The 14,286-nt window shown below is 55.2% G+C and overlaps 2 protein-coding genes across 3 annotated transcripts; both read right to left on the reverse strand.

Annotated features, from left to right (window-relative positions):
- Nucleotides 1-14: 14 nt before the first annotated feature.
- LRRC23 (leucine rich repeat containing 23) lies at nt 15-11,191 on the reverse strand. Of its 2 annotated transcripts, XM_080392584.1 has the most exons (7): nt 6,272-11,191; nt 6,083-6,195; nt 5,014-5,267; nt 4,791-4,921; nt 1,562-1,698; nt 763-985; nt 15-470 (listed from the first exon to the last, which is right to left on the reverse strand). In XM_080392584.1, the coding sequence occupies exons 1-6, from the start codon at nt 7,013-7,015 to the stop codon at nt 763-765; spliced, it is 1,602 nt and encodes a 533-aa protein (XP_080248710.1). In that variant the 5' UTR covers nt 7,016-11,191; the 3' UTR covers nt 15-470. The 2 variants fall into 2 exon arrangements, with proteins under 2 accessions (XP_080248710.1, XP_080248711.1); XM_080392585.1 differs by lacking the exons at nt 15-470; nt 1,562-1,698 and having other exon boundaries at nt 767-985.
- A 105-nt stretch (nt 11,192-11,296) lies between these two features.
- Nucleotides 11,297-14,050, reverse strand: TPI1 (triosephosphate isomerase 1). The gene is made up of 7 exons (XM_080392591.1): nt 13,868-14,050; nt 13,110-13,233; nt 12,942-13,026; nt 12,705-12,837; nt 12,404-12,489; nt 12,137-12,224; nt 11,297-11,872 (listed from the first exon to the last, which is right to left on the reverse strand). Exons 1-7 carry the CDS (start codon nt 13,977-13,979, stop codon nt 11,754-11,756), a joined length of 747 nt encoding a protein of 248 aa, XP_080248717.1. The 5' UTR covers nt 13,980-14,050; the 3' UTR covers nt 11,297-11,753.
- Between the last annotated feature and the right edge of the window lie 236 nt (nt 14,051-14,286).

Below are 14,286 nucleotides of genomic sequence, written 5' to 3' on the forward strand. Positions count from 1 at the left end.
AGAGAGAGAGAGAGGCAGGGAACAGACACAGACAGACGAGGATGAGAAAGCCAGGGAATAGGAGTGGGTGGGCAGGATAAACAATGCCAGTCACTCCAGGCTCATTAATTATTTTTATTCAAAACAGAAAATCTTGTCAGATTTTTGGGAGCCATAAATCAAACCACAGAACCTGTAACTCTTCCCTTTCCCCTTTTCCCTCTTGGGCCTCTACCGAGAATAGAGCGTATGAGTTTAGTGACTGCAAAAACACTGCATTGCCTCAGGGCAACTTCCAGGACTGGGGTGGGCAGCCCTCCCCTCTTCTCCAGGGGCAAAATGAGGTGACAGTAGCTGCGGTACCTACAGCTCTCACTTCTCCCAGCTGCACACGTCAGGGAAGGCATCTCCAAATCTTGGCTGGCTCTGGGAACAGGTGTTAAAAACCAGGGTCACTCAGTCACATCTCCCTGGAGAGATCCTTCCATTTCCTGAAGAAGGAAAGAGGGAGAAGTTAGATGACTCTATCCCCAATTTCTTTTCCCCTTCTGCTGCTCACTTCTGCTAGTGGAGTCAGGAATGGCAATCGGGTTGCAATGCTGGCCATCACAATTGGGTTGTGAAGCCTGGTCTCTGTTTCAGGCTCCTCTGCCCTTGTGACTGATGTCCCTCAGCCTTCTCCTCAGGTTATCAACCTAGGGGAGGAAAGGCTTGATCAGTACATTTGGTCCTCTCTCCCTTCACTTTTTTCTCCCCCCACCTCTCCCGCCATGGTGTTCTCACCTATTCTTCTTCCTGCCTTTTCTGACGGATTTTGTTTGCCTCTGCCCGCTCATCTTGCTCAAAAAATTCCTTGTCGAGGCGTTGCAGGTGTGGCAGCAGGACCAGGACCTCCAACCTGTAATCAGGTTCATCAGAGCATGGATTGTCCAACAGCACCAGTGCCTGCAGCATGGGGAGGACCTGCAGTTTTGCCACCTCCTGAAAGCTGCTGATTCCATTGTTCCTGGAGAAAGGACAGAAAGCAGGGGAAAGAGACACATGCAAGTAGTGAGATCCCTTTGGAACAGTAAGCTGACAAGACAGACAAGGCAAAACTTGGCAGCATGATAAACCATAGACCACAGACCTGCGATCTAAGATGCAGATTTGTCTGCAGCTCCCCAGAATGAGGGGTAAAAAGGACATTGCTCCGGGTTTCTCTGTGCTAGACAGTCCATTGAACTGTGTGACATGGCCATCGCCCTGTGTGGCAAATGCTGAGAAGGGCACCTGCAGTCACGTCCAGCACACAGGGAACACGCTTAGAGGGATCCAAAGGAATTATGGCAAGGAATAAAAAGTGTGAGGCAGGGTATGGGAGTGACTGGGGAGGCAGATCTTTTCTGAGAAGCCCAGGAAAGGCCCCGGCTGTTATATTCCCAGGCAGCTGAGTGCTGAACACCAGTTAAGGACAGAAAAGATCAACCCATCCCCATCAGGTCTTCAACTTCCAAAGAAACCAGAAAATCCTAACGGTCTTAATGGGAGCACAGCCTGATGAAGGGGTCTCCAGTCCCAACGCAGAGCAGGGAGGACCCACCGTAGATTGAGGTACTGCAAGCACTTCATGCTACTGCAGAATCCATCCAGGGTCTCAATGTGGTTGTCACGCAGGTGCAGAGTAGTCAGCTGCCCTAGCTCCTCAAGGCCTTCTAGGCTCCAAATGGCGTTCTGGGCCTGAGCACCAGGGAGGCAGGAAGAGAGAAGGAAAAAGGGGACACACAGAAGAGGGAACAGCCGTCATTTCTGGCCTTCACAGCTCTTTCTACCCTTCAGGCTCCCTACCGCTCATAACACAGCCTTCTCTGAGGAAGCTAGATCAGGTTGCTCAGGGTCTTGGCCAAATGAGTTCTAAGTATTCAGATTCAAGGACCAAAAGTTTGCTGAAAAAGTGTTTCCTGTAGCATCACTTGGTGACTGAGACAAAGCCACCCCACATGAACACCCTACTGCCAGCCCAGCATCCCCTCACATGGCAGTGCCAAATCTATGTCCCTAAGGCCTCAGAGAGCAGGTGCGGTGAGGAAAGCATGGACCTGAGCCTGGAACAGGTGTATTTAAAGGACGAATAACCAGCCCCTCTCAGTCACATAGTCTACATACACATACTACACACACATATACACGCAGCGCAGGGATCTTCCAGTGTCAGCTGCTTCTCTTGTGAGGGAAATCTACTACCAAGAAATCTACTCCTCCAGGAGCAGAAGCAGGCTGCCTGTTCCTGAGGGAGGTTGCAGGGGGCCGGAGGTTGTTGGCTGGTTTAATTTTAAGCTTTTCCAGGCGTAATTGTTGTTGTCCATCTGTAGATGCACCTTCTTGCAGCAAATCTGACAATCTTATGGCAGGGAGTTCAAAATTCCCCATCACCAAATTTCATTCACTTCATTGTGAGGCAGGTTATGAGGTGGGGAAATACCAAGGCCTGAGTTCCAACAACAGTTTCACAGCAGGATTCCGGCTGGAAAAGGCCGCTAGAGGCCTCCTGCCCAAGCCCGTGCTCACCGCGGCGCTAGCAGCAGCACCGGGTCAGGCTGCTCACCGCACTGCGCAGCCAGCAACTACAACCTCCATGTTGCCTTCCCCAGCCTGGAGCGGAGCAGGGCTGCACTTGCGGCGGTGGCTCAGGGCTGCAGCCTCCAAGGATGCAGGCACTTGAGCGGGAAATGGGAAGAGAGCTGCTGTTGTGCTCTGCTCCTTGTTGGTACCCAGGTGGTCACGTGGCCACTGCCTGAGACTAATAAAAGGGGCACATGCTGAACTGGTGGGACTGGAGAACAGTTTAGGACTGGGACACTCAGGAAAAGGACATTTTGTAGAAAAGGAGAATTTTAATGGGAACTGGACAAAGGAGAGTCTAGACCAGCTGGGCCAAGTAAAGCGAGTGACACAAGGACAAAAAGAGGAAAGCTGGAGATTTAGCGAAGGCCGTGTGAACAGATTTAACGGTCAGGAAGGATCAGTACATTGAACCCCAGAGGAAATCAGGAGCTGGTGTGGGAAACAGAGTGGGGAGATCACAGACCACTGGTCTGTAAAATGGATTCTAACGTCCCATCACTCTCACTTTCTTTATTACGGCAGCATGAATAGTCTTAATAGTTCTGGCCCTGCAAGCACTAAAGGACAATGCAGAATGGACTTTGTTCAGGGTTGTAGGTTTTTTTCCCCATAAATCAAATAACATTCCATATGACACCTTTAATTAAATGATCGCATCATCACCTTACCTTTAGATACCAGTTCTTCACATAGATGTGATGCCGCCATTTCTTATGGAAAGCTACTGTAACATGTTGCCCATGATTCCCTCTCCCCTTCCTGCACACCCGGTCTCACTCTAGCCAGCCTTTCTCACTGCTGCTGCACAAGGACCAAGAACCAACACAGCCTTGCTGACCGCAGTGATCCTTAAACTGATACAAGTGCCATGTGGTACACAGCCTGCTCATAGCCTTCCTGCTAGTAGGCGTAACTTTTTCAATGTTAAATTTCATCTGCAGCTGCGTCATACATTAACCAAATTCTGTTCAGTTCCTTTAAATTGAATCCTTTGTCTTGAATCGTGTCCTTGAGGCATCAGCTGTGTCTGCCCCGCGGCTCAAGTAATACCAAAATCTTTATACAGAAAGCAAGGCACTCCTGGGAGAGAGCCCACTCCAAAATTATTTAATGAGCCAGGCAGGCATGGGAGACAAATTCAAGCCCCAATGAGAATATGAGTCAGTTGTTCTAGTTTCAATAATCACGTGTTGCAATTTGCCCACTTCATATGTGCGGCTCAGAAATCCCCTCAATTGTGCCAGGAAACTTCCTTAAAACTAGTGCTGTGTTTGCTTCCCTCCAATCATGCACTAAAGTGGCTGGTTTTACTTTTAAATGCTGTATTGTATCTAGTGACTTATCCACTTCATCCCTTCTTTGAGCACCTCTAGTCCTAAAATCTGTTTTCTACCAGAAAAGTGCAGGCAATACCAGCAAGCAACCTCCTCAAGTGTCTTCTGTCAGGGAGTCTTGATGAAAAGAAAGCATATAGCCTTTCAAAGCCTTTATCTTAATTGCTTTTTAGGAGGTAGTGACTCAGGACTACTATGTAGTCTTTGCAAGCTGTAGCACTGCATGATGCTTGGGACTAAGCCTTCCTTCACTTGCATCTCTTGGAGTAAATGTTCCCTGAAACAGTTGTTTATGATATTAGGAAATTGCTTCTCCTATGTTAGTTCCACTGCAATGTTCCATCAGTTTCTTCTGTGGCAGCTGAAGGTGTGAATCATGTAATTGTGCTGGTTTAAAATCAGCATTTGATTAGGCCCATCAGGGAGGAGAAAGGGGCATCATCTCCCCCTGTCACTCAGAGCAAATCTCTTGCTTTCCCCACTTGACCTCCGGGGGTCCCAGGACACACCAAATACCACCTCCTGTAACACTGCCAGGAGAGAATACCGCTGCTCTCCCGTAGGAGGCCAGGAGGGAAGAATCCGATGCACTGAACAATGCCAGCCCCTCTGCTCTCTGCAGAGCAATTACTGGTCAATGGCTATTCCCTTTGCACTCTCTGCGCAGACAGCGTAGAAGGAGCAACCTCAAAGAAGTGGTTTTGTCTCTTTAGCTCTCTGAAATCTGTTCCTCTCTTGGGCTGAGAAGATTGAACTGAACAGGCTAGCAGAACAACTATGTTGCTTTGAAGGGGACTGCGTATGCTTCCCCTCCCACTGACTGGAGGTGCTGCAGCAGCCCTGTCTCCCTCCCTAGGCTGGCTGATCTCTTACCAGGTAGAGGCTCTTGAGCATGGGAAGGCTGAGCCCTGCTGTGCTCTCTAGCTTGTTCCTTCGCAGCTCCAGGATTTGCAGGCTGAACAATCGGCCGTGACTCAGGCCCAGAGCTGTCTCAATTTTATTTCCTGAAGGACAGAGGGGGAAGAAACAATGAGTTAATTCGGCCCAAAGAGAGTGCCTTGTGGGCACAAGAATGAAGAGAGGTGGTCTGCATCACCTTTCAGGCTGAGGTTGGCTAAGCGGGGGTGAGTAATGCCCTCCATATCCTTGATGCGGTTGTGAGCAAAGCTGATGATCTGGAGGTAGGGCAGCTCCTGCATGCAGGCACTGGTAAGCAGATTCCCATCAACCTTCAGCCAAAGCAGGTGGGTTAGGCTGTTCAGTGGAGATAAATCTTGCAGCTTGTTCTCTGACAGATCCACATATCGCAGGTGAATGAAGCATTTGAGGAGGCTGATGTCTGTCAAGTCCCTGTGGGAGGGAGGATGTGAATAGTAAACGCCTCTCATTTCCCCCTGCTACCAGCTTTCAGCTTGCTCCTTGCCACTGCTGGAGGGAGGGCATCCTCCTTTCCCACTTCCCTGCTGTCCTGGGAAGTCTTCTGGAGAGAAGGAAGAAAAAGGCAGGTGATTGGGACAGGCTGAATAGTCTGTAAACAAGGCTGAATGGAGAAGATTGGAGCTGCTTTACTGGCACAGGGAGTATTTATTCCCATTGAATTGTATCTGTCAGGAGACAGAAGCAGAGCAGAAAAGAGGGTAAGCGTGGGGGGCAGTCTGTTAGAAGGTAGTGGCAACACCAAGGACCGTGTGGAAGCACTTTCCTAGTGAGAAAAAGCTGGCTGAGATACCTATGAAGCTGCTGTAAGACAGTCTTACTGAGGCCTGATGGGGCTGAGGCTCCAAATTGTTCCGAGGCCATTGAGGCACTGTACTTACAAGCACATGCCTTAAAGGTAAGAAGTTAACAGGAGGGATGCTTCATGGATGCCTCACAGTGCCTGTGGGGAAGTCACCCTGCCCAGGTGCCCCTCGGAGACCACAGTCCAGAGTGATGGGCAGGCTCCCCCCCACCTAGGGGGACACCGCTGTCCCCATCACCTGGCTACGGCAGAGGCAGTGCCCTGCTCTGGGCAGAGGCCAGACAGGCTATGCCGAGGCACAGACTGGGATCCTGAGGACATGGCCTGGGGACGCTCCTGCCTGCACTTGGCTGCTCTGCGGCCACATGGGTGACCAGGGAGGAGGGGGCCTTTTCCTGGGGGCGGGCAGGTGTCGCACACTCACTTGTATTTCGCTTCAAACTTCACATAGGCGTGGGCCAGGCCGTCGCCTGTCTTACCGAGGAGCGAGAGGCCCTCCCTCAGGGCGGCCTCCGTCAGGGGCCGCGGGGCCGGCACCTGGGGGGGAGAAGGAGAGAACACAACCAGCGCCGGGCTAGCCGCAGCCACAGCGTGCCGCGGCCCCCTCCCTTACCTGTCCTTCCTCCTCCTCCTCCTCCTGCTCCCCCTCCTCCCCAGGAAGGCCGCGCTCGCCCCGCTCCATGCCCGCAGGCCCGCGGGCGGCAGCCCCCTCAGCCCGGCGGCCTCCCGCGCTGTGCGGGCCGCGCCGCCCGCTGCCATGGAAACGGGGGCGGTGCCCGGCGGCGCTGTCATGGCAACGGCACTGAGTGACAGCGCGGAGTGGGCGGGGCCAGCTGCGGGGTGCTGGGGGCTCCTGAGGGGTCTTGTTGGGGTGCAGCGGGGTGCTGGGGTGTCTTGCAGGGCGGCTGCAGGGCCCTGGGGGGTGCAGTGGTGCCCTAAGAGGTCCTGGGGGGTCCTGCAGGGTGGCTGCAGGGTCCTGAGGGGTGCTGTGGGGTGCTGCAGCATCTTGTGCAGTGCTGGGGGGGGCTGTGGGGGACTGCAGGGTGCTGCGGGGTGCTGCGTGCTCCTGAGGAGCCCTGCGGGGTGCTGGGGGTCGCTGTGGGGTGCTGCGTGGTGCTGTGGGCACCCTTTGCTTCAGCCACGCGGCCTCATCCCTGGGCTTTCCCAGAGACACCCCTTCTCCCGCCAGCGGTACCGTCGCCCCCGCGGATCTGGGCCTTTCTGCTGCCTCGGGCAGGGCAAACATGGCATCCAACATCTCATCGGCCCTGAGCAAACCCCCCAAAAAAGAGACTTCCCGTGTTTTACAAGAGGGTTCCGGAAGCACATCATGCAGCTGGCGCCTGTCGGCTTCCATCGCGCGCTGGTGGTGGTGCTCCCCCCAAGCCAGGCACTTGCATGCATGTACTGCTCTGGCTGCAATAGCTTGTCATCTTGGGTAGTAAATTCCCCGTGGGAAGCTCAGAGCGTGTCTTGCCTTCAGCAGAAGCACTTTGTGATCCTACTCTGCCTTCCTAAGCGCTCCTGGCCCTTCCTAGCTGGGTGACATCCACAATTATTAGGAGTGTAGCCAGAGATTGGAGGATCATTCCAGTGGGAAGGGACCACCGGAGTCGTCCCATCCACCCCGCTGCTGAAAACGGGGTTCAGAGTGAGATGGGGCTGTGCAGGGTGGTGGTCACTCAGCTGGGGAGTGTCTCTGAGGAAAGACATTCCCTCTGCTAGATGTTTAATTAACATGTTGGGCAGAATCAGGCCCAGGCTTTGCAGGAAACCTTGCATGGTGTGATCTCTGGGATGCCAGGATGCTTTGGGGCACGGTGTCCCAATGTACCGCAGTTGCTGCTGCTTCGGCCAGACCCTTGGGGCTGGGGAGCCAGGGGAGCTCAGCTCGGCAGAGCCCGGCAGATGCCAGCAGCGCCCGCCCGGCTTCGGCACCTGCAGGCGGGTGGGTGGCTGTGCAGAGCGGAGCCGGGTATTTACAGGCTGGGATTGCTGCTCGGAGCTGACGGCCACCAGTGCTTGGGGTTAGTACCAAAGTCCAAGGCCCTGTTCCCTTTCCCTCCGGTGCACTTTGCTCCTTTGCGGCCCCCCGGGCGATGTCAGCGTTAGATAATGGAGCCCGAGCTGAGCTGGACGCACACCCGGCACACACCAGCCTCAGGCGCTCACGGTGCATGTGCCAGCCATCACCCCTAGTGCGAAGCACCATCCTGTGCCCAGGGCTGCACAGCCAGCTGCTGCCCATGTCCCCAGCCTCGTTCCGCTTGGATCCCTGCTGCCAGTCTCTCCTGTGCTGCACTTGCCCCTCCTGAATTCACCCCCTGGGCAGGTACCTCCATATGATGAGCATTTCCACTGTATCCCCTGAACCCCCTCCCCATACACATAAAGCACCCTGGCTCCTCTTGCCTTTGCTTTCCAAGGCTCTAAAGAGCCCTTCAGCAAATCGGTGCTGGAGAAAAAGGAATGACATGGTTTTCTTCTCATCCCTTTATGCTGAAGAACAGACTGGGAGAAGTCATGTGTGCTTCTATGCATGTGTTCTATATGGTCTTAAAACAGGACCATATGGCTCAAGTGCCTTGTTTCTAGATGACCAAAAAACTTCCAAGAAACCAGAGAAAATGTACAAGGAAACCAAAATCTTCAAAAGAAAGAAATTGTACAGGTTTTGTATATTTATTATATATATAACACCTATATTTTAAATATAGATAACATTTTTTCGGTTATATATCTTTATAAAACCCCAAACCTAACTATACTGATCGTTAAGGGGGAAGGCCATCAAGGCTCTTCAGCAGGAGGAGGAGCCCAGTGCCCTGCCGGGCTGCTCCCAGCCCCATCCCAGGAGCCACCAGCCCACCAAACGCCCATCTTGGGGAGCACCGGGGCACGAGGGGGGGGGACAAAATCAGGGGCTCCGGGCCCCTTCCAAGGGAGCCTCGGCCCCAGAGCACCTTTAGGGCTGGGGGGGTCACTGCCTTCAAGGGTGTGGGACACTCGATGGGATGCGGAGGAGGAGCCTTTGGGGATTGCACAGGACTCATTAGGGGATGTCTAGTGGAGGAACTGAGGGCAGGAAAGGGAGGGATCCAGGTGATCTGTGGAGGAACAAGTGTGGGAGAACGGAGGGATACAGGAATAAAAAGGGCTGGTGGTGTAGAAATGGTTTGTGATGGTTTGGCCGTGCCCTGCACCAGGCCAGCGCAGCCTGTCCCATCTTCTCATTAAACACCTTTTACACTTTGCCTGGGTGAGGGGCTCTCATTGTCCTGTGCAGGGGGTGTGTGGGGGTCTGGAGGCCAGCAGCTGGGGTCATGCCCATGGGGCAGCACTGGTGCGCAGCGTGCGAGCGGCAGCAAGGGTGCAGCTGGACCAGCCGGTGAGGGGGTGTGAGAGGGGGCTGCGAGGGAGGATCCAGCTGCCAGGGGGACCAGGAGAGCCCCATCCAGCTGCCAAAGAGGCTGAGGGGCCTGGGGTCCCAAGCACCACAGGGGGTCTGGCTACTGGATGATCAGAGAGTGGGATGGAAGGGCAGCTACCGGGCAGACTGAGCCCAGCTGCTGGAGAGAGCCATGCTGTACTTATGTGTATACATATACATATTATATAAATACACATATATATATATTCCTGCTTACTAGCGTATTTCCATCCTGCTCAGCCAGAGGAGGGGTGGGATGTGGCTGCTGATGCTGTGATCGCATGAGTGCTCTGCGTGGCCGGCTGTATGATCTGTGCAGCCATCCGTGCATACATGTTTAAGTGGGGTGTGTGGGTGGGTGCCTGCTGCGCATACAAGCTCAGCCCTGGCTACCAGCTGGGTCTGAGGACACGGAGCTGCAGAAGCCCATCTCAGGCTGTTACATCTGGCACAATGGATCTTTCCCAACAGCAACCTGTTTAAGATCCAACTGCTACAATTTGCAGCGAGGATCTGGCAGTATTTCCACTCCACAGAGACATGGTCCTGCCAGAAAGCAGACGAAAAGAAAACCAAGATCTGTCATTCTGGCCAACATAGAAATTATTTTCTGTGAGTTTATTTCTCATTAAACAAAAGCTTTCATGCCTCTGTATTCTCCTCAAAGCAGCAAGATCAATGCTCACTTCCATCTGCTTTTTTCTATGTAGGTCACTCTCCTGGCTCTTGCCTGGCTCTGTGGGCAGGAGCGGGAAGCGACAGTGGAGCTGCAGCTGCGGCCGCTCCCTGTGAGCAACCCCAGCAGCCTCCAGCACAGCCCGTGTCCCCGCCAAGCCACCACCGTGCTGACCCCAAGGCACCAAGCTACAGCTGTACCTCAAACACTTACTCTGGTTTAGAAACCAGAGTTGCCAGGGTTTTTTTTGCTGTTGTTGCCTTTGAAGTATCCTTCTCTCCACATCACTCCACATGCACCGAGCACCAGTAGCTATCATCTCAGGCCCTCACATCTTTCCCTCTTTGATGGGTTGGTTTCCATCACGAGGCTCCCAGCAGTCGTGCTGCTACGCCCAGGGCCCACCACCCTGTGCTTCCTGACAGCGGTTACCCCACCGCTGCTCTCCATGCCATTTTAACGCAGGCTGCCCCGGCCCTGCCCACCCTCCCTACTCCCGGAGGGTCTGCAGCCACCCCTCACCCGAAAGGCTTCTGCTGAGGAAGGGGCAGGACAGGGGCTGGATTTCTGCTCCCAGGCTGGGAAGCAGATGCCCACTGATGGGCTGGGGGCTCTTCTCTCCCATCCCTTCCAGCCAGGAGGGGCGAGCCCCTTCAGCAGTGTGTTAGCAGAGCAGGCAGACCTAGAGCATGAGTGGGCTTCCTAAGATTTTTCTCCTCCTCTGTGCAGCAGCACCTGCTTTCCATCCCCCAGGTGATGCTGGCAGAGCAACACACTGGTGGCTGGAGTGGCAGCGGAGGCACACGCCACAGCCGCAAAAGCTGCAGACCAGAAACACAAAATGGGAGAGCTGCACGTTAATAGCCGAGTACCTCTTTATACGCCTGCTCCGTACCAGAGCGCTGCCCATAGGCTCCCGGGGACACACAGCCTCACTGCTAAGCTCCTCCTTGCCAGGCACTTCCTTCTTCGTTACCCTTAGTACAGCCTAAAAACCTCCTCACTGGTGCAGCAGCCAGGAAATAATGTCTAGTCTTGCTTTCTCATCCATCAGCACACAGCTGAAAGCAGGCAGCAAGCACAGCCTCAGCACATGGCCTAAAAACCCCTCCCCGCACGAAGAGAGCTGCTGTGCTCCACGTTTAACGAGCAGCAAATTCAGTTACTAGTCCCCACAGGCAAGGAGCAGGGATGAGCACATTACCCAGCCTGCCTGGGAAGATCAGCTCGCTAGTGGGACTGCCAGGTGCTCCAGCAGCTACTGCAATAGAGATGCACATGGAAAAGATACACACAAACCAAATCACCATGGGCCCTAAAAGCTGTGACATGAGAAGCAAAATGCTCCAGGTGTGCTGCAGGTGAAACCTACAGTAGTAGCAAGGTTGAACCTTGGCAACACCTACTCTGGGTCCTCCAAGAAAAGCCCACAAAAACCACACCACCCTCTCTGCAACCAGCTACCTCCAGAAGACGCAAGATCTGTATGCTGCTCATCCCCAGCTGCTTCCCAGTAACATCCAGGACACACCTTTGCTTTTTCTTTCTTTCATTTATTGTTCAGTATGGGACATAGGTAAGACATCTCACAAGGGTCTAAGCCGACAGGCTCCTTGCTGACAAGAGCTGAAGGATGCAGGAGACTGTAGATTCTTTTTCCTTTCCCCAGCACCAGTAGCCCTCTCTCTCCCTTCAGCACTGCAGGGAAAGGGGGAGGCACTAGCCAGGTTGACTGTGGGCTCTTACAGGTCAACAGGCAACGAGGATTTTGCCAATTCAGAGAGGAGGCTGTCAAGACTCTGCCAGGACAGGCTCCCACTAACAGGACTCCAACGTGTGTGGGGGTGGTTAGCAGCACAGCTAGAACAATGACTGTGGAGGGGGAAAGCCTCAGAGGAGGCTTCTGTACTGAGATGTGTGCCACAAAAGGTCCCTTCTTGCTTCCATTTCTTGCTCTCAACCACAAGGGACTGCTCCTCACAGGCTGCTTCAGTGTTTGGCGTTGATAATATCCACAAACTCTGGCTTGAGAGAAGCTCCACCAACAAGGAAGCCATCCACATCATGCTGAGAGGCCAACTCCTTACAGTTGCTGCCAGTGACGGAACCTGAGGAGGGAGCAGTATTTTAAGGTCAGATGTGGCCAGCTCTAAAAGATAGGGCCAAGGCAAAGGCAAGACCTGCAAACTACTCGCCACCTGTTACTATGCAAGCAGTAATACTGTCTCCCATTTACCTGAGCAAGCTAGCAGGCAGTTCTTCATGCTCTGACAATCTCGTTTCCTCACCAGCAGAGCATGCTGTACAACTGCAGCTACAAGCAGAGAAACTAAGCGCTTCCTGCACTAAGAAGGGGCTTCAGAGTCACTTACCTCCATAGATGATCCTAGTTGACTGAGCAACAGCATCAGACACGTGGCTTTTCAGCCACCCCCGCAGCTTCTCATGAACTTCCTGAGCCTGCAATGGAATAGAAAGTGTCCCACTGAGGGCTGAGCCATTCCACATGCAATTCCCTTCCAAAGAGATGGGAGGATCTTCAGAGATTCACTAAGTCTTTAGAGAGAATCTCTGGGAAGATCCTTTGAGTGGAAAGGGTCAGCTGGTCATTTAGGCTTCCACTTTTCCCCTGCTCGTACCTGTTGGGGAGTTGCAGTTTTACCAGTTCCAATAGCCCAAACTGGCTCGTAGGCAAGAACCACTTTACTCCAGTCCTTCACGTTATCTGGGGAGAAGGCACATGTAAGCACAGTACCCCACACAGGGAAGGGCAGAGCTAGAAAAAAATTCCGGAACGTGCAGGCCTTTTACTAACATGTTAGTGTTAATACTGTGTGTGAACATTTGCAGCAAGGTATCTGCAAACCTCACAAGGAAGGCCAGGATAGTCATTTCCCAAGTGTCCAAAGCAGAAGAAGTGCACCTGTTTTCTTCCCTTACCAGCAATGGCCTTGGTCTGTTCAAAAACCACCTTCTCGGTTATGCCAGCTTCTCTCTCGTCCAGCTTCTCCCCAATGCAGGCAATAACTCCGAGGCCCTCAGCCAGAGCATGAGCCACCTTCTGCCCAATCAGCTGGGAATGGAAGAGAAACAAAGCCACAGGCAGGTCATGTTTTAACTGCTTACTCCTCCAGCCTTCGCAGGGACCTCCGAGCTCTCCATTCCAGGGGAACTCACCTCATCAGACTCCCCAAAAACATGCCGTCGTTCCGAGTGGCCCAGGATCACCCACGCGGCTCCAATGTCTTTTATCATGGCAGGGCTGGGGAGAAAGGAGACTACTCGCACTCCTGGAGGAAGCCCCAGTCCCAGAGGCACTGCGGCCTGGCCGCCCCGCGGGCCCACCTGATCTCTCCTGTGAAGGCGCCCTTCGGCACCTTGTAGCAGTTCTGTGCTGCAACCCCAATCTTCGCATCCAGCTTCTGACGGGCAAAGTCCAGGTAGATGGAGGGGGCTCCGCAGACCACCTCTGTGAGGCAAGGGGGTCGTCACCCTTGGGATGGGGCAGGGGCAGAAACTGCTGCCAGCCCCCAGCCCAGGGGTCACCGCTGCCCCCGCACCCAGGAGGGCTCAGCCTGCCCACCCTGGCAACTTTGAGGACCCCCTACCCCCATCCGATGACTCCACAGCGGGGGGGCAGCCCACCTGGATCAGGCTGGTGGCCAGTTCCCGCCGATCGCCTGGCCCGGGGGACACACACTGGGGGCGGGGGGGGAGGGGGGCTGAGGCAGAGCCCGGAAACAAACATACGGGGGGGGGGGGGGGGGGGGGGGGATGGGTTGCGCAGGGCCCGGGGACACACACACACCGGGGGGTGGGGGGATGGGCTGCGCAGGGCCCGGGGACACACACCGCGGGGGTTGGGCTGAGGCAGGGCTCGGGCCGCCCGCCCCCCCGGGGCCTGCTGGGGGGAGGCCGACCCCGGCCCCGCCGCCCTGGAGATGGCCGCCCGCGCCCCGCGGGCCCCGATCCGGTGTCGCGGGTATATTTAGCCCCGGCCTCGGGTTATATTTAGGCCCGGCCGCCCTCTGGCATTTGCCGCCGCCCGCCCGGGCCCCGCCGGGCCGCCAGGCGACGTGCGCTACGTGCGGCCGCGCGCTCACCGGTGTCGGCGGAGAGCTTGGCGCCGTTCAGCGTGTGGATCAGCTCGCCCAGGCTCTTCTTGTCGCCGTTCATCTTCCAGTTGCCCCCCACGAAGAACTTCCTGGGCGCCATGACGGGAGCGGGCAGCTGCCGGCACCCGAGGAGACGCGAAGGTCAGCGGCAGCGCGCGGACGCCGGCGCACGCTTTTATAGCACGAGGCCCCGCCCCCAGCCCCGCCCCTCCGGCTCAGGACCGCCCGCCCGGCTCCCGCTGGCGCGGCCGCTGCTCCGGCTTTCGCCCCGCTCCAGCTCCCGGTGGCCCCGGCTCTCGCCCGGTCCCAGCTCCTGGCGGGCCCGGCTCCGGTTCCCAGCTCCCGGTGAGCCCGGCCCCGGCCCCTCGCTGGCCCCGGCTCCCCGTGTCCCCCTGCCCCTCGGTGGG

The sequence above is a fragment of the Falco punctatus genome (genome assembly GCF_963210335.1).
Source record: "Falco punctatus genome assembly, chromosome: 6".
Lineage (NCBI taxonomy): Eukaryota > Metazoa > Chordata > Aves > Falconiformes > Falconidae > Falco > Falco punctatus.

Excerpts from the sequence above, each read along its gene's own strand:
- LRRC23 (XM_080392584.1), bottom strand. The coding sequence starts at position 7,015 with ATGGAAGCCGACAGGCGCCAGCTGCATGATGTGCTTCCGGAACCCTCT. Across the intron at positions 5,268-6,082 it reads AAGTTTGAAGCGAAATACAA|GGACTTGACAGACATCAGCC; the intron begins GTGAGTGTGCGA and ends TCCCTCCCACAG. Across the intron at positions 1,699-4,790 it reads TGCTCAAGAGCCTCTACCTG|GCCCAGAACGCCATTTGGAG; the intron begins GTAAGAGATCAG and ends CCTGGTGCTCAG.
- TPI1 (XM_080392591.1), bottom strand. The coding sequence starts at position 13,979 with ATGGCGCCCAGGAAGTTCTTCGTGGGGGGCAACTGGAAGATGAACGGC. Across the intron at positions 12,490-12,704 it reads ACAGACCAAGGCCATTGCTG|ATAACGTGAAGGACTGGAGT; the intron begins GTAAGGGAAGAA and ends CCTTCTCCCCAG. Across the intron at positions 11,873-12,136 it reads AACTAGGATCATCTATGGAG|GTTCCGTCACTGGCAGCAAC; the intron begins GTAAGTGACTCT and ends CTCCCTCCTCAG.